Below are 20,241 nucleotides of genomic sequence, written 5' to 3'. Positions count from 1 at the left end.
CGAAAGTGACAGAATGTTGGTATGACTATGACTACCTAGTGAGAGAGAGGAATGGAAGCCTAAAAGATATTGCGTCCACCCTAAATAAATTGGGAACGAGGCAGGAAAAGAAATAAATTAGGTAGATATGTAGGTACTTGTAGTGCTAAGGTACGAAAACCCCTAAATACTCCAAATCGCTTTGAAAATCGATTATTTTGGAAACGTACTAACTGGATATTGAGAAAATATTGCCTCATTCTTAAAGTCGTTTTGTTTTGCAAAAATCTTAAATTTAATTTAGCAGCAATATATATTAATTGATCAGAGACTCTATGTACCTTAGCTGCTGAAAAATATTAGGTACTTACGATAGAACATCACCTACATGGAAGAAGCATATACACACACTTACTAGCTTTATCCCACAACTTCATATTAAGGTAATTTATTAGGAGTTTCGAATTTTTCCGAGTAGAATACCGAAAATATTTCGGTTATTAGTTCCTAATTATTATTGTTAGCAATTATTAGGAACAAATAACCAAAATATTTTCACTGAAATAATTTAGGTAGGTAAGTAAATAAGAAAACTTTTATTACTAATTTTCATCCCATTCATCATTAACGCCATATAAACTAATTCACAAAACTCGATATCGGCAACAATAAATGATCGTAACGTATAACCCTAATACAACATTTTATTGATTGTCATTTTATTAAATACAAGCCGTTTTGCCGCGGTTTTACCCACGTCCCGTGGTAACCACTGCTCATACCGGGATAAAATATAGCCTATGTTACTCGTGGATAATGTAGCTTTCGAATGGTGAAAGGATTTTTAAAAACGGTCCAGTAGTTTTTGAGCCTATTCATTATAACCAAACAAACAAACAAAGTTTTCCTCTTTATAATATTAGTATAGATAAAAATGCGGATATTACTCAAGTGTTTTATTTTTATTATAAGTAACAGAATACATGTTTTTTTTTACCCAATTGCTTTAAAAAGTTGAAAAGATTGCTTATTTGAACACGCTAATCTCAGGCCTCATTATTATTTCTGCCATGTAAAAGCAGAAAAACGTAAATACTCTAAATATGAATGTGTATATGAAAATATTATAGTAGGTAGCGACATCTCTTTACTGTTGCTCAATATTTGTCGATATCTTCAGAACTCTTACTAATAGCCCTATTGGATTTAGTTCATAGATGGCGCTCGTGTTACGAACTGCTAAGTGGCGTGGTGTAAAGTTTACAATTAATAAAATATGCGAAGTATTCCAATAAATACTGAATCCAAAAAGGATATTTTTTTATTTTTTTACTGTCATAAACCTATCCAAACCTTCATACCATCTGCCTTTTCTTCCCAACTCAGTAGAAAAACCATTGATTCACAATACCGACACATATTAACAATGAACGATAAAATAAACAGACAAAAATAAAAATACGAGGCGACTAAACACTAAGATTATATTTGCCTACTATTCATATTATCTGAGTGAAAAGGCTCACCATAAATTCATCATATCATAGACATCACTGGTTTTCAGCGCTGTAGTTTCGCACGGCAATGCAAACGTGATATGTAAGAGATACGTAACTACACCGATAGAAGCAAAACTCATCAGGCACCTACAAGGATTCTGGAGATGCTTTGTTAAGCTACATTCGCGTGATTAACGCACCATGAAAAATGTAGTTAAGCCTGAAATTCCAAGTGCTTTGAAAAGGTACATATATTTCAAATATATTAACCAATTTCAAGTACTAGTACCTACCGCGGTTCCATCCGCATCTCGGGATGCGGGTGGAACCGCGGTAAACAGCTATTACTGTCTTTTTTCAGGCTATAGTTTTTACTATCTGAAACATAAATCGGTTAAGAAGTTTTGGCTTGAAAGCACGATAGACAGACGGACAGGAACAAGCAGGAAGGTTACTCTCACACTTATAATTTAGGAAAGGCCTAAATTAAAACGTGCAATTTATTTTTATTACTTACATCAACGTCTGCTAAGTTGTCCATTAGAACAGACTTCAGTATACCTACGTCATTGTTATTTTTCTAGCAAAGCCAGTACTATGTGCATAGTTAGGTATCACTGGCACAGACCGTGGGCGGCGAACGCAGGCGGTGCTGCAGGGGAAGCGAACGTTAACCCTTTCTGCAGTTCATTCGCCGTCTGGCCTCACCCCTACAGTCCGCCCACCCTCCCTAGCCGCCGACCCGACTGCACGCTTGCCATACTGCAAGCCAACAGTTTTTACCTACTACCTATCGCTAAATGTATGAAAATTAAACCCAGGTCCCGATATTATAATACTGCGCAAAGTTATTCGCAACGGAGTGAGCCACACTAAACACACCGAATTCTACTTGCCTAAAAACTGACAGCATCTTTACTTACTGTTTTATTATTCACGAACAATTACACTATGGAGGGACTCATGACTTAGAAGATAACAGGCGCTTAGCTTGGCGCGATCGGTCCATGAAAGGGTGACCACCTTCTTATGTTGAGTTTCTCCTTGTTCCGGAAGGCATTTTAAATTGGATGAATGATAGAAACAAACAAGGAGTCCAGAAGGTCGGAAGCCAGAAATTCGAACAACTAGTCTTACAAAGGGTATCAGTGGTTGGTACTTCATGTACAACATTGGTAGGTACCTACTGAGTTGCATCTCATTTGACTGGAAGCTGACCGCAACATAGTTAGGGAAAAGCCAAGGCAAAAGATGAATTGCATAATACTTATATTACTTACTTAATATAAATAAATGTATTTATAATACTTACTTAATCAAGTTAAGTGAAAGCACCTCATAACAGCAAAATTAAAAAAAACACTTGAAGTAAATTAATGGTAGTCGCGTAGTACATAAGGAAATACAGCAGGAAGATCATATAAAAGTACATATAATGGTGTGCTTATGTTATGGGGTTACATATAAGTGAGTACATAGGAGTCATAATAATTACGGTGGTACCTAGCTGTAGCTAACTTCACTAAGTATGAAATTAAAGATGCAAAAACAACTGACTGATTCACGAATGAACTAAAGATGCAAAAATGAAAGGCATTTCATTTTACAATTTCAGATCAGAAAGAATCAATCGGGAAAGACAACATATGTTTCTAAGAGTACCAAAACAAAGCCAAATAGGTTTTCAAAATAAAAACATAGCTGTAACCTTAGTTGAAGCCGCTATGGTGAAGGTCGCATATAGTTCTTACCGAGGATATAACTCTTCATGCAGGCAAGTTTTTTTAAGAATATTTAACTGACTTCAAAAACAGAACGTTCTCAGTTTGACCTGTGTACCTATATAATTTATGCATGAATGTTTGGGCGCTATTAGATGCAAATCAATTATGGTTCCAGCTTTCATCATATTTATAATCCTAAATAAATCCTACCTTAAATAAATATATAGCTATTGACTATAGAACTACCGAGCCAGCCATACTCTTGGAAAAAATAGAAACTAAAGTTAAAGATCTAGGGCCTTTATCACACTTGAGGTTTGGGGTTGCCAGGTGGAGCGAGCGCGCAGCAGAAGGGTCGCCAACACGCCGCCGTTGTACAGTGAAAATGTTGTGGGCGCGTGGTAGTTAAACTCGCAACGTATACGCCGCGTCTTTGTAGGAAGTTTAATGACTAGTGACGTACAATACACTCGGAAACAAAATGGATTTCGAATTTCGACGAAACTCTGCTGTGGGCTTTGCTGCTTTGAAGTCTCTCCAGACGAAAACGTAAGCATCGACCAATTTGAGAAGTTCCCTTGCCAAACAGTGGAATGGAACCAACTACTTTTTACTTTTATTTTGCAAACGAATAAAAAATACATTTGTAGGAACTAAGACTGACATAAGACATGAAGGAACACAAGATTAGATATCAGTGTCTTTTTTTGTAAATATGTTTTAAAAAGTAAGGCCGATTTTTGTACGAGGTAGTACTAAATGGTGGCCACCCTATTATTCGCGGCTATATCGTTATAAAGGTCGCCGGAAGACGCTGGGTGCAGGTCGCAACAGGTATCTGTGGAGATCAAAAGGGGAGGCCTATGTTCAGCAGTGGACGTCCTATGGCTGAGATGATGATGATGATATCGTTGCGTGTCCGCAAAGAAATTCGCTGAACATGGTCGACGTGTACGTTGCGCAGGTGAAGATGCAGTAGAAAAAGACAGTTAGGCTGTCTGAATACATTCCTCTTGTTTATTTGAAACTAGCCGATTTCCCACGGTTTCACCCGCGTCCCGTGGGAACTATTCACGTACCGGTATAAAATACAGCCTATGTTACTCGGCATGAGTGTAAAGCTACACTCCGACACCAACAATGAAGAAATTGTCCAAATTGATTCAGTAGTTTTGGAGCCTTTAATTAAGGTATCTCTAGATATATCTTTAGATAAACAAAATATGTTTCCTCTTTATGTTATTTGTAAATATTGCAATTTAAAACAGGCCAAGAGCATGTTCCAGCAAACCTAACCTAACCAAATGAACACCAGTGTTTTACATAGAGCGATTTCCTATTTGACATCTGCCCTCCTCAACGCAATTTCCCGGGCAACTCGATATCTGTTGGCAAGACTGCTTGTCAGACTTTCTTTCGTCTAACTAACTACTCCCGCCATGTGTTACTTAATCTTATCGACCGATCCTCGTGGTTTTGACTTTGTTATAGTTATCGGCACGGATATTGAGCTCTCGGCGGAAGAGTGGGGATCGCTTTGCGCAATGTACACATAAGGCTATAAACCAATAAATCGCTTCTGCGCAGGTGAAGGTCAGGGCTCAATATCCGTGCCGATAACTATACGAGCTATTCTAAATTTCTTTGTTAATAACTCCCGATTGACTGTCATGACGTATTATGTTGGGCCCAACCCCCAAAACGCCCATTATTCATTACTTTTTGCTGGGAAAATGAAGTGGTGGAACGAACTTCCCGGCAACACATGTCTGCCTGTACCTTAGAAGAACCTGTGGTTGGGCCTTAATAAAAAAAAATAATAATTAAAAAAAAATTGCTTTATTAATCATCATTAGTAAATAGCGCACAACCATGATCGTGTATTACCACGCAGTAGAGTTTAAAAACCGGCCAATATGAGGCCGCCTTTATTTTCCAAAATATATATTTTTCTGCGCCATGAATGACCCAAGTCCATCGACCCAAGTCCGACATAAAATTGTAAAACTATTTGTAATAGCATAGACACCAGCGCCACATCTTTAATAGAACTTGAGCAAAAAAATATTACAAACACTTGAGCAAAGAAATTATATCGAAAACCCCTGAAATGCCCTGAATTTAATATAATACTCATAATACTTTTGGACTTGAATCGTTCGGACTCTACTCTATGGTTCGGTTCGACTAACTATAGTATCAGCCGCGTAGGGCCAAGTCTTTTAGTCAAGGACCAAAAATCGTTTTATTTTATCTGTGCTTTGCAACGCCAGCAGTCAGCGCGGAATGAAACAGGTTAAAAAATAATCTGTCAAACGAACCTGTCTAGAGCAAATTTATGAGATTTTCGTAGTCTTACTGTATATGTTTGTACTCAAAATTATATAAATTATGCCGAAGAATAAAGGAAAAGGAGGTAAAAACAGGAGGAGAGGAAAGAATGAGAACGAAACTGAAAAACGTGAGCTGGTCTTCAAAGAAGATGGACAGGAGTACGCCCAAGTCACAAAGATGCTCGGTAATGGCCGCTTGGAGGCCATGTGCTTTGATGGCATAAAACGTCTTTGTCATATTCGAGGGAAACTACGAAAAAAAGTTTGGATAAACCAAGGTGACATTATATTAATAGGATTGCGAGATTACCAAGATGCGAAGGCTGATGTTATCTTGAAATATACTCCCGACGAGGCCAGGAATCTGAAGACGTATGGAGAATTCCCAGAGACAGTACGAATCAATGAGACAGTGGTCTATTCTGTGGATGGTCTGGATGAAGATATCGAATTCGGAGATGAAGTTAGTTCAGAAGATGAAGCTGATGCAGTAGATGCTATATAAATTTAGCACTAATTATGTCTACAGTAAGTCTATGTAAATTTGTTTTGCTGTTATGAATAAACATGACTTTGTGATTTTATACATTTAGTTATCAAAATTATTTCATAAATAAGCCTATTTATACCATGTAAGAATATGTCTACATTTGTTAGACATGCAGTATTTCTCCATAATTTCAATTGTCAGATAATCTTACACTAGCATTAAACACGAGTCCATTTCAATAATTCAGTTTTTCTAGTTACAGTAACCAACAGTTATATGAAATTATAGTTAAATTATTGTGCAACATTCCTTGAATTAATCCCATTTGTCTCAGGAGAGAAATGATAAAAATAAGGAATGTACATATTACTACCTATTAAATAATTATATCAACAAGATTGAACTTCTATTATTTTTCCGTTCTCCTAGTCAGGTTAAGCATCAGTGACATCATCGCTACTGTAACAGTACAGTGTACTAATACTGCTAATACGTATGTCATAATTTGATTTTAGACACTTTATATGTACATCTATAAGAATAAACATGTAACATTTGGCACAGAATACATGCCACATCACTGGTATGGATAGACAAATAAAATAGAATGTTGTCCTTAAAACAGTCACCTATATAAAAAAAATATAGAGCAATGCTTTGTAATAACATCATAACATTAGGTTTAAAATTTGGTCTTTTCAATAATATCCATGTTTAAAACCTCAGTTCATTAATAAGTACCTAATTATACATTTATGTTTGTTAATAATTTACTTATACTTTTAATTGACATGAACAGTCTTATTCATGCCTGGCTAAAAAACAACACATGTAAAACTCTGAAACATGGTGAAATTGTCTTATCATCTAAAAACTTTCAATCAGTACTTTGCAATCAATAAACTTTATGTTACTATCTTTAATAATTCTCATTTATTCTGATTATAAGGAAAAGAAAAGAAAAATTACAAACAAATACTTGTGTATATAATAATAAAATTCTATTTACACAACATTTGGATTCGAGAGTCACTCTATCCTGAAGTGTGTAGGAGAAATCTCCAAACATGTGCCGCCTGATCCAGTGTCATAGCTGTGTACAATCCCAGGTAAGGTAAAGATGCAAAGCTTTTTTAAGCTGTACAGATCTAAAAATCAAAGTTAGAGCCTGAAGCCAGTACCTAGTGAAATTCTAGGTACATCTATTCCAGTAGCACATTCACCTGTTGTTCCTGTGTAGATTTGAATTATTGAACAGATAACAGGTAATTATCTAGGTAACCTGTGATTTTTTTATTAATGAGAAGTTGGATAGTGCCTAACTGAATTCTGGAAAGCTGGGTCTCTTAATGTTATGTAGGAGGCAATAAAGGCTACATTACCTGTGCATATAATTATAATAACGTGTTATATCTAGACATTCGACTTTATGTGTATATTGGGTTACTTTTTGGTATTCAGCCTGCCCATTGTAGGTGTTGTTAAGTCCAATCTAGTGAACATGAACTTTCTCCATCCTCAAATCCACTAAACAACATATCACAACACAAAACTAGCATATCCCGAGCTTTTTCCCAACTATGTTGTGGTTGGTATCCAGTCTATCCGGATGCAGCTAGGTAGGTAAGTACCAGAGTGTTACAAGGAGCAACTGCCTATTTGAATCTACCACTCACGTATAATGCTAATATTATAAAGAGGAATTTATTTGTTTGTTTTAATGGATGAACTCATCCTCCGAGCCTTTTTCCCAAACTATGTTGGGGTCGGCTTCCAGTCTAACCGGATTCAGCTGAGTACCAGTGCTTTACAAGAAGCGACTGCCTATCTGACCTCCTCGAGCCAGTTACCCGGGCAACCCGATACCCCTTGGTTAGACTGGTGTCAGACTTACTGGCTTCTGACTACCCGTAACGACTGCCAAGGATGTTCAATGACAGCCGGGACCTACAGTTTAACGTGCCATCCGAAACACAGTCATTGGTGTCTAAGATATACTTAGAAAGTACATACAAACTTAGAAAAGTTGCATTGGTACTTGCCTGACCTGGAATCGAACCCGCGCCCTCATACTCGAGAGGTTGGTTCTTTGCCCACCTAGGCCACCACGACTTCTAATCTTAATGGACGAACTCGAAAACTATAAAACCAATTTTAAAAATTCTTGCACTATTGGAAAGCTAGTCTTTTCGAGGAAGGAACAAAGGCTATATTTTGTCCCGGTACGGGCAGTGGTTCCCAGAGGATGTGGGTAAAACCGCGAGAAAATGGTTGGACCAAAAAAAAATGCGGTTTTAAATTATAGTAAAGAAAATCATGTTTCAGTAAAATATAGGTAGTCATTGTATTATTTTGCCCTGCCTTAAAAATTCGATCGTAATTAGCCACTTCTAAATACTATTGGTCTAAACCAGAAGCAGCGGCTCAATTTTGCTAATTTAATAATGTGTCAATTAGATATCAATTGAATCTCAATAGCAGTTTCAACCTTTGCTACTAGTATAGATAAGATTCCATTGGTTTGCCATTAGTCTTCTATTGGGTAGTCTGTTCTTCAATCGTAAATCATTTAGGTACAGACTATATGATTCATTATTGAATCACACAATAAATTAAACGTTTATTTATAATATATAATTGGATTCCGTCAGAGTGTTAGTACACTCTGACTCTGGAAGTAGTAGTCTACTTCCCGATTCAAATTCATTTTATGATATATGTTTTATGCTACGGTAGTTCGATCTTCCCTATAGATATTTGATTAGGCCTGTTAGTTTGAAAAAACTACTGTGGATATAAAATGTTATAGAACTTGAGTAAGAAAACTTGCATATAAATTAAAATGGGTTTAATTAGGGGAAAGTAGTACCAGTTTTTTATATGGAGGTACCGCCTACCTGACCTATTCAGCCTAGTTAGTCAGGTAACACTAAAGGTGTAAGAATAAGACTGTGACAGACTTTCTGATTTCTCACTACTCGTAACGACTGCCAATGATGTTCAAATGAGAGCCGGGACTCTCAAGTTTATCGTGCCTTCCGCATGCTAACACATAAGATCCGGAGCTTGGTTGTGCTTATTTTACTTTATCAACATACCATTGATATCCAACTGAGATTCAATCACTTAATACTCAATTACAATTGAAGCATATGGGGCATTCCGGAAATATGAATTGTTTTAAATAAATGTTTTTATCCTTTTCTGTAATTTCTGTTTGCAATTGATTTACGATTGCAACAAGTTTGTAGAGCAGACTATCCTGTAGATAGACCAATGGAATTTCAGTTTAAAATGATGGGTCTTATTATAGTAGCTGAATTTATAGTGGGCTAAGGTTAAAATTGCTATTGAGTTTCAATTGATATCCAATTGACACATTATTAAATTTTCAGAATTGAGCCCCTGGTCATAACAAGAGGGCCACGTGTCCACGGACCGACCGCGCCAAACGTTGCTTAACATTGAGATCAATCGATCCGCGCTGCCTTTACTTAGCCAAGATCCCTGAACATTCTAGTCAGATATTCCTACAACAAATCGGGCCATGTTATCTGTCTTACAAAAAATGTGACGTGATCAGGCAGCCAGCCTAAACGATCAATCAATATTCACTTCAATCACTTTGTCAAGTTGACTTGATCGTCCCGGGACCTATTACGTTTCGTGCAGAGTTGACTATTGTAGAGTTAAAGATTACGAAATGATTCTTAGCGACAAAAAAATATTGCACTAAGTATATTTTAATTTTAAGATTGCACAATTTTATTTTAGGTTTGGAGGTCGCCTATGAAGATCGGGACTATAATTATTTCAAACGTTTTTTTTCTCGCCCCTCGTAATGATGTGTTCTAAAGGACTACTGCACACGGGTGGACGAGTCCCGACCGGGGCACGGTTCGGTTGCGACACGGTGTAGCGTGAATCATCCTTTAGGCAGCCACAACCTTCATATTTTCAAAATCGAAATATTAAGCTTGATCTTTAAGAATGATACTGACATGCGTTTGGGATTGAAAGTCCGGAAAAAAATCAGAACGCTCGTGTTGCCTATATTTCTAGTCATCACACACAACACACCAGATTTTCTCAGTTGACCTGTGCTGTGTGATGGCTGTGTGTTAAAAAATATGGAGATATTGGTATTAGGAGAAATAGTCTGTTTGTTCTCTACTCTATCTATGCTTGATACTACCTATCTGTATGTTCTATGTACTTCCATAGAGTATAGCAAATCCAATCACAACCCAAACCATAGAGATTTTTTATGTTGCCTATCTACACTTCATCAGCCATATTGAATTTTGTTGTGCTTCGAAAACATTGTGAGCACGTGGATTGTTGGATAAAATTTAGTGAAATTCGGTAGTAATATCAGTAAACTTATCTTTTCGGCCTGTTTTCATTATATCATTGAAAAAGTGGGGACATTCTTTCTTGAATATACAAGTAAGTAACTTTTAACTCTTGTAGCCGGCGGCGGCATGATTCCACATTTGGATCACGGGGATTGTACATATGCAAGCTCATAGGTTGAGATAAAACATACAGATCCTTGCTGATTAAAATCGGTTCAATAAACATAAGAATAGTTATCAGCGTTTTAGTATTTTTTAACGTGTTGACACGATTATAATTGCGTAACCTTTCATTTACGGTTCTACATTTGCTTACGTGTTGCTTGTGAAGGTTTCTACATATTGCTCGTGACCCTCACCGAACAACATTTATAACTTGTGTTTCGAAAAAGATCAGTGGCACATGTGTGTACGAGTATAATTAGCATTGCCCTGAGATAGTCAAAACTGAATTTTCGTAGGTAGCGGTGTTATCGTGATCTCTTGTATGTACAGAAGTAAATTCACCATGCTTTTCACCAATTCTTAAATCAGTCGGTCTTATTTATTTAGTTAGAAATTGTGGTATTTCAACAGTTGTGTTATTTATACATTGTATTCGAGGGTAATTGCGCTATTAATAGTAACGGCATCCACTCTAGATAATAAATAAACACGCGGGACAATAACCTATTTACCGAAACTAAAAAAATGTTTATCAGTTTTACAAGATAACAAGTATCAATGATAAAAATATTTAGAATTATTATGTAGGTCCATTGAATAAAAAAAGGTATGTTAAAAGTTAAAAGAAGATATGTCATGCATGCAGGACATGATTATGTATCTTAAACAAAGCCCCATCAGTGTTAATGTGTTCTAAATACTGAATTGATAATATATTCGGATTTTCTAGGTCACAACTCTTGGAATATCATAAATTATATTAAAAAAAACTTAAATTTAAAATTTCTATTTATGTTTACACATATGACTAACAAGGTTTATTATGTAAATAAAAATGTCATACAAAAACATAAATGAAATGAATTAGAACTTCAAATTTTAGTTAGTGTTAGTAAAGATTAACTAAATTAAGGTTTAATATTATTGAATAAATCTTGTTTCATTACATTTACATGAAGGCTATTGACCCACTTTTATTGAATGTTGTTTTTTAATTTCAAAGTCCAAGGAAATGTTCTGATAGCTGATATATTTGAGCTAATTATATGTTAAAGTTATACTGTAAAATATTTGTATTAATTATGTGCATGCTTTAACTACTTTTCATTATTAATTGGATTCTTATCAGTAACAACTCTCTTTGTTTTAGATTGTTTATAAAAGTGGCTCTTTACAATGGCCCCTTGTCGTCAATTACTTATGTGGTCAGTCCCATCCATAGCTGTTTTATTGGGAATATTTTGGTTCAGAAAAAAGAGGGAATATGCAAAATCTGACCCGGGTGGAAGAGAAAGGATAAAAAGTTTGAAAGAAGAGCTTGCAGAGGCATTGAATGCTCAGGCTGAAGCTCAACGAACATCTCCATTGGGCAAAGCAGAGCGTTCCATTATTAAGTCGGCTCCCATTGACATTATTCCAAATGGAAGTAATTCCCAAAGGTCTTCCCCATTAGAATTGACAGATGAAGAAGTTGATATAGAAATAGAAAAAATTATTAGGAAAAAATCTATTGAAAAGGAAAAACAAATGTCAGCTGGTTTTGACAAGTTTAACTCTATGAGCCTATGCTCTAAAGAACCGTCATTCAAAGTTAAACAGAAGTCATCTAACATGTGCTCTACACTCCCATCTGTAGTCACTTGCTGTAAAAATAATATTGATCATTCCCCAGTAATAATTAGGGCAGGCGATACAAATATTGTACATTCACAGGAAATGCCTGGAAAATCAGAAGATATATTTCTACAGCAAGAAAGTACAAAATTGGAAACAATTGCATCCGAAGTTAATACAACTGAAGATAGCACTGTGGGTGACACTGAAGATACAAATATTAATAATAATATAAATGTAGTTGATGAACCTAGTGATAGTAATAATGGCAGTGATAACAGATTTTCCACAGCACAAAATAGACACATCTCAGAAAGAGATTCTGCTAATCATAGTCCTGTGGACCCAATGCTAGCTAGTCCATCAATGTGTCACTTCTCTGACAATCACAGCGAGGTAAGAACTATATCATCTTAGCTTAAGGACTGCATAGCACAATATCTCTTATGCCTTTCTAAATAATAATTATCCAATTTAAACTCTTTCCCATCTTCAGACATCTTTAGCCTTTAATGCCAATTTTAGTTTCTGGATCATAATGCATCTTATATCTGCTATAAAGCCTATCCCTGATTCTACTGTAGTGTAATTAAAAGCGAAGCAGTAAAGCTTTTTAATTGTTTATGCTTTTTATAACCTGGTGGTTTTTATAAATTTGGTTTTGTTATTTTGCAACTAAAATTAGAAGTATACAGTGTTTCGAATATTTTGTTTCAATAACAATTTTATGCACTTTTTCAGGGTTCAAGTGACAGTGGTAAGGGCTGTTCTGAAGCAGCCAGCCCTCCTCCTGCTAATTTAAATATGGTTCCTTCTGAAACTGCACTTAGAATACATCAATTTGTTATACCTCAGAGCCTAGTTGGGCTCCTAATAGGAAAACATGGTTCATTTGTAACCCAAATTAAAGCTAAAACAGGTGCAAGTGTGTATGTAAGAAGACATCCTGATTCTGTTAAACAGAAAATATGTGCTGTTGAAGGTAAATAAAAATATCATGGATCTTATAGATTAAACTTCATTGTATCTGGAATTTATATTTATTTATGAACTCTTTTTTTAGGAACACAGAGTGAAATAGAAGCAGCTATAGAAATGATCAAGGAAAAGTTTCCTGAAAAGAAATTCCCGAACTTTTCCTTACAAGAAATTAGTGCAGAACTCTATCAAAGATTGGTGCCACTTGTACCTGAGTTTCTGCAAGTAAGTATTGTTGAAAGGCTTAACAAAACATTTTATTATATTAAACAAGCATTCTTAATCTTTTGAAAGAAAGTCAAGTTAGTTACATTAATTGTACTCAACTCAATGAGGGCTACTGAATCGATTTGGGTGAACACTGGTGAGGAGGACCCACGACACGGACATACGATATTACCCTGTCCTGCTACGAGAAGAAGATCCCTTGTTACGCATTCGAAACAGCGGAAGCTAGTAAAATGAAATCTTTATTGTTAATGTATCTTTATTACATCTCTTGTGGAGTACTCATAGCTGTTGGCGAAAGCGGCGAGTTACTGTAACGATCGAGTCACGATAAAAAGGCTGTAGCAGTAAAAGTAATGTCGAATTCCTACCTCTAGTAACCAAATCAACAGACAGATAGATATTGGGAACAGCCATTAGTCAGTCAGTCACAGAGAGACTGGCATAGATGGCACACATGGCAGAGGAACATTCACATCTATAAATGGCGGGTGCTTAAAACAATCTTATTTAACATTGCACATTGCAACTTTGAATGTCATTTACAAGGACTTAGTAGTTTTACATAAAGCATTAGGTAGGTATAAAAACTGCAGCAGGACCTCTTTATATTGGATGCAATTATTTTTTTTCAGCTTGTGGAGTCTGTGAACAATGACACCATAATGACGTGTCTGGTGAGTGCAGGACACTTCTTCCTACAACAACCTCTTCATCCAACTTTCCCGTCTCTGCACGCACTACATCGTCTCATGGCAGCAACATATCAGAACCCAGAGGTTCCATCTTTACCTCGTCCTGTCAAAGGTAAGCATTATTTGTGTTGTGTAGATAAGTTGACATGATTTAGATTTTTCTTTCATCAATCAGGTAGGTTTAATAAAATATAAGTCAACATTCATGACGGCATCTCCAATTTCCGAATTCTATAATCAATCTGTGGTTTACGACAAATTGGTTATAGAAATTCGCCATTAAAGTCTTTGTAGCCATATCGGCTTTCACACACTCCATCAATCGTTTCATTTCATTGGTAGCTCTCTTCCGCTATTTCCATCTACATTCATGCTTAACACTTTCCCCACAAATTGATCCTCATTCCTCCGCAAAATATACCCAAACAGTGATAGCCGGTTTCCACTCAGCTCCTCTGTGAGTAGTGCCGCTTTCAAAGTTCCTCTTATTACTTACCCGATCCACTCTCGTAACGTGTTGTAGGGATAGGGTAAGTAATTCTTGTTGATAGCAATTCAGATGGCTGTCATTCTCTCCTTTTCATCACCCTTCGATCCTTTTCCCAACTATGTTGGGGTCGGCTTCCAGTCTAACCTGATTCAGCTGTTTTACAAGGTGCCACTGCCTATCTGACCTTCTCAACCCAGTTATCCAGGTAACCCAATACCCCTTGGTTAGACTGGTGTCAGACTTACTGGCTTCTGACAACCTGTAACAACTGTCATTCCCTCCTTTTGTGGTCTGATACTTGGATCTTTACCGGGTAGCAGGTCTAATAGATCTTCCTCTTAAATCAACATAACAGCTATATAAAAAAATACTTACATAATGCACCTACTTGAAATTTACCCGTTTTTTTTGCTAACTTCCCAAAAAGGAGAAAGTTCTCAATTCAGATGTTTATATACATTATTTATTTTATTTTAGAGGGTTCAATATGCGCTGCACCAACAGAAAATAACTGGTATCGTGCACAAGTTATTTCAACATCAGAGGAGAATGACACATCAGTTGTGAAACTGGTGGACTTTGGCGGTTACCTGACGGTGGACAATGATCAGCTCAAACAGATTCGATCAGATTTTATGACATTACCTTTCCAGGCAACAGAAGCCATTCTTGCTTTTGTGAAACCAGCTAACAATGGTGAGTCTTTTTGTTTATATCTGAACTTTTGTTTTAAATCAGGAAAAGAAAAAACTTCACAGGGAATGAAAGAATTTTACCTTAAGTTATTTAATTACCGCTATTTATCATTCACCATAATATTAATTTGCAGTCATATTTTTTAAGTCTGCCAGGGTGCTAATTTTAAACACACAACTTTCATAAGATAAAAAAATCACAATTAAAGTTTCTTAAAAAATATTTTATTAGAACCTGAGTGGAGTGGCGAGGCTCTGCGCATCATGGCCGGTCTGACAGCGGGACAGCTGTTACATGCCCAAGTAGCCGGCTACGACGAAGCCGGCCTCCCACTTGTACATCTCTACCTCACTCTACACCCACAGGTGACATATCATTTTCATACATCAAGTCACGAAGTAACAGCGCTTTCAAACTAGCCTTACCGCGCAACACTAGCGAGCCACAATAACCAATAAGTACTCATTCAAATTCGAACAAATTTACTTACTGGCGCGCTTTATACGCGCGTGTGCACGACAGATTTGCGTGGGATTTATCGCGCGTAGGCTAAACTAACCGGCAAGGCGCAAAAAAATGCGCTTGTGTGAAGGCGCTGTTAGAACTGATGGAATATTTCGTGTTTACTATAGAAAATTTGGCTTGTGTTCAACATGTATATTTTTTATTTCCAGCAAGTAATATTTTTGAATAGAGAGTTGGTGGACCGCGGTCTAGCGGAATGGGACGTTCCCCCGGACTCGTGAGCGCGGCCGGCAGTGCTCGCCGCGCCAGCCGGCTTCACTACTTACGTGTTAAATACTGTAATGACGCTGATTAGTTTTATGGTATTGCATTTTGTTTGACACAATGTACATATTTTTTACATTAGAGACTCAATAACCTTGCTGGCTACTTTAGAGAAGGAAGCTAGGTCTCTTATTGTGAGTTGTTTACTTTAGTCTCACATATTATTTATATGACTTGTGACGCGTAGCTTATAAATTAATAAATGTTTCCCTTTTACTACTTATTTCAGTTGTTAGTTTTGTATAAGTTTTAATACTACAAGCGATATTGACGCCTGCAAGTTAATTTCGTATTTGAACTCCATTTGTCTTTACTTCCATGTCAAGAATTTTAAACATACAATAATACGCTTATAAAAAAACTATAAATCGTAGACTATATGCTACAAATGTTACGTAGATGTAGACACGTAAGAACATTCTTATTGGAATATAAATAAACCTTTAGGAGGATAAAACTGATCCTGTTTTTAAATATATGATAGCAAACTTGTCAATGAAAAGTTCAGGATGCTCATTATAACTGAAGATCTATTACTGTACTTTGTTCAGTAATCAATAGCAGCAGCAAGCTTGATATAAACTAAATCAATGATGATTCGGCTACATGCCAAATAAGATGTGCCTTTGGAAATTACACTTTTGCAGCTAAATCACCTAACATGTGATGTATGTACTTACATGAAATATTATTTGTCACAAGTATATTGATTCAATGATTCAGTTTATACATTTAAGTAGAAATTGGTTGTGACAAAATAGTATTTTATGGATAATTCATTAAATGGTGAATCCAACTCCCAATTGTTTACTATTTGCGGAAGACTGAAAATGTATAGTTATGTACAGTTAATGCTATGTATAAAATATGTGTAAAAAAGTACAATATTGTGTGCCCGAATACTGGTATGATGGATTTGAGTTTACATGTTTTTTGTTATATTATTTGACAAGATGACTAGAATTGTGCAGTAGACATACAAAAGGTAGCCTAACTTACCTTGTTGACTGATAGATAATACTTTCGGTTGCAGAATTAAAACTGCACTTTTCTAAACAACTTGTTGATAAGAAGCATTTTTTTGCAGTCAGTATGTGTATTTCTTTTCTTTCAGATGGCACTAAGAATCGGCATTAGCATTCATGTTAAACCGAGGACTATACCTAATGAAGCTTTGTGGTAATTCTATAAAATTGTTGACTTATAATGAGCACGTTGATCATCCTGACAAAAACATATAGATTTATTAGTGTACATAATAGATTTAGTGTGATAAAAGCGATTTGATATTTCATTGTTGTAGTAAATCCAGTATTTTAATACATATTATGTTGAAAAATAGTGTTGGTTTTAGTGGTAATGTGTCTTGTATGAGTATGCTAATTATTGTGTAGTAAAATTATATATAGAGCCCGACTAAAACAAGTCGAAACTTCACAGCTTATCTCTATAATGACTCGACATACATTAATGACCATTTCTAATACAATCTCCATTCCACTAAAATGTTCCAGTTTATCATAACATATTCATATATTTGCACATGCTTAGCTAGTGGCTAAGTCAGAGCCGCGTGGGTGGATCAATCGTAAGGCTAGGCAATGCTTGGCACACTCGTGGATGAGCGCCAATCTTGTCATCACGAGTTATTCCGTGTTTCGGAAGGCACGATAAATTGGTAGGTCCCGGCAATCATTTGAACATCTTTGGCATTCTTATGCTGGACTACCAAGTGAGAAAGTATGACAGCCAGATTTAGCGAGGGATACCAGGTTGCCCGGCTTTAGGAGATCATATAGGCAATTGCTCCATGTAAAACAGTAGTACTCAACTGTATCCGGTTGCACTGGAAGCAGACTCCAACATAGTTGGGAAAAGGCACATGCTTTTTAGGAGCTTGAAAATTTAATAGTGGTCGTTTATCAAACTTCTTGTCGAGTTGCGTATTTCTGATGAAGGTAAACATCATACCAATAGACTTTCGTCAGGCTCTATTTAATTTTAAGTTTTTTTTCTGGGAAGTTTTAGTATGTTAATTCTGTCTCCATTTTACAGCTGCAAGTCTGCTGATTTTAGATTTATTTATGGGACACCAAGCCGATTGCGGTAACTGGATACATCTTGTTCTTCCATCTATACCTTAGTTTTGATGATATTAATCAGTTGGTGTACTTACTGATTATACAAACGGATGGTTTGCATTTTGTTTACTTCACTGTGTATATAACTAATATAATGCGGTTAATTTAATACATTGTTTTAAAAATAATACTTTCTGTTTTTATTATTTCCTGTTTCCTATGGCCAGAGATGTGCATTACTGATATTGTCTAGATAATTTTGAGGGCTAAGGCAATACACGGACCGCTTGAAGCAGTCAGGGGCGACAGCTTCAAACTGTCGGCAGTCCGAATTAATTGCAACTGGGGCCCGATTCTGCTAATAATGTCAAAAGGACAATGCTATTCTTTGTATGGAAGTTGGGCTCAAGAGTTGCCCACAGTAACTGCATAGTGTATTATGTTCCATAGGCTTATAATAGGTCCCAGACCGAAATATTTCGAAATCTATCCCAGGAGTCCTGAGAAAAACTGGTTTGACTCTTATTCAATATTACGAAAAGTATGCTTACGAACTCTTAACTATTCCACTTTTATTACCTTAATTGAAATGCATTTTAATATTAATCGACAAATACGAGGTATTGAACGAGATTTTTTTTTACCGACTTCAAAAAATGGAGGAGTTTCTCAGTTCGTTTGTATTCCTTTTACGTAAGTACGTGCATAACTCCGTCGTTTACCAACCGATTTAAACAATCATTTTATTGTTTAAAAGGACTTTCCAAATAGTTCCAGGGTCCAGGGTCTGGTGATAGAAACCTTAAAACAATAGGGAACTCTCGGAAATTGTAAGCACATATCGAATAAAAACTTGTCATTCGGGTATATGTCTGCGACACCACAAAACTGTGGAGGTTAAGACCTGACCTGACGATGGAGACGACAGTGAGACGAGGGAACTCCTCAACGGTATCTATTTACTACCTCGTGTTTGAGCTTATTTTATTCGTATTGATAAGATTTTTCCATTGCCATTACGGATATTAATTGCATGACGCTACTCGAACTTAGGACTGATTGTGGTAGATAGAGACTGAAAATCAAGAGAAACAACAATTACCTTTAAACGTCTATTTCTGTTTTTATATCCAGTTAACAGTGAAACCACTAACTATCTGAATGTTATTTCAAGAAAAGAGGTTGTTAGGTTTGTGGCTGCTTAAAATGGCTTGCTAACAATGGCTGGCTAACATTAGAACCGGTTTTTCTCGGGACCTCTGGGACTGATTTCAAAAATATTTGGACTCCGTCTTAAGAGTGAAGTAAAGAACCTATTTTAACCATTCCCACTACTGGGCAAATGGCTTGGGCTTTATAAAGTGACTGTTCAAGTTTGACATTAGAACCAGTTTTTCTTGGGACCTCTGGGACCGATTTCCAAAATATTTGGATTTCGTGTTAACAGTGGAGTAAAGAACCTATTTCGACCACTTTCACTACTGGGCAAATGGCTCAGGCTTTGTTAAGTGACTATCTACGGAAAACATTTGAACCGGTTTTTCTCGGGCCCTCTGGGACCAATTTCAAAAATATTTGGATTTCGTGTTAAGAGTGAAGTAAGGAACCTATTTTAACAATTCCCACTACTGGGCAAATGGCTTGGGCTTTATAAAGTGACTGTTCAAGTTTAACATTAGATCCGATTTTTCTCGGGACCTCTGGGACCGATTTCCAAAATATTTGGATTTCGTGTTAACAGTGGAGTAAAGAACCTATTTCGACCACTTTCACTACTGGGCAAATGGCTCAGGCTTTGTTAAGTGACTATCTATGGAGAACATTTGAGCCGGTTTTTCTCGGGACCTCTGGGACCGATTTCCAAAATATTTGGATTTCGTGTTCAGAGTGCACTATGGAACCAGCTGGAACTACTCCCACTGCTGGGCAAACTTTGAGCCCACACCCTGGCATTGTCCTTTACTAGAAATGGAATCGCAATAGCAGTTTTAATTTTAGCGGATGAATTTTCATCGTGCGGTCAAGCAGTCGCCAGCCATACACTGACTGCTCGAGCGCAGTCTCTGCCCCGAATTATAATAAGCTACCTACTGAAGTATAAATTAACGTTTTTATACAAAAA

The 20,241-nt window shown here is 36.5% G+C and overlaps 2 protein-coding genes across 2 annotated transcripts; both read left to right on the top strand.

Annotated features, from left to right (window-relative positions):
* Window positions 1–5,470: 5,470 nt before the first annotated feature.
* Window positions 5,471–6,423, top strand: LOC110369963 (eukaryotic translation initiation factor 1A, X-chromosomal). The gene has a single exon (XM_021325628.3). It carries the CDS (start codon window positions 5,594–5,596, stop codon window positions 6,038–6,040), a length of 447 nt encoding a protein of 148 aa, XP_021181303.1. The 5' UTR covers window positions 5,471–5,593; the 3' UTR covers window positions 6,041–6,423.
* A 3,866-nt stretch (window positions 6,424–10,289) lies between these two features.
* On the top strand, window positions 10,290–18,307 carry Spoon (spoonbill). Its single transcript, XM_021325519.3, has 8 exons — window positions 10,290–10,474; window positions 11,699–12,558; window positions 12,904–13,144; window positions 13,226–13,365; window positions 14,004–14,175; window positions 15,031–15,249; window positions 15,481–15,614; window positions 15,924–18,307. The coding sequence occupies exons 2-8, from the start codon at window positions 11,725–11,727 to the stop codon at window positions 15,993–15,995; spliced, it is 1,812 nt and encodes a 603-aa protein (XP_021181194.1). The 5' UTR covers window positions 10,290–10,474; window positions 11,699–11,724; the 3' UTR covers window positions 15,996–18,307.
* The last annotated feature ends 1,934 nt before the right edge of the window (window positions 18,308–20,241 follow it).

The sequence above is a fragment of the Helicoverpa armigera genome, chromosome 9 (genome assembly GCF_030705265.1).
Source record: "Helicoverpa armigera isolate CAAS_96S chromosome 9, ASM3070526v1, whole genome shotgun sequence".
Lineage (NCBI taxonomy): Eukaryota > Metazoa > Arthropoda > Insecta > Lepidoptera > Noctuidae > Helicoverpa > Helicoverpa armigera.
This window is presented reverse-complemented; position numbering and strand designations above follow the sequence as displayed.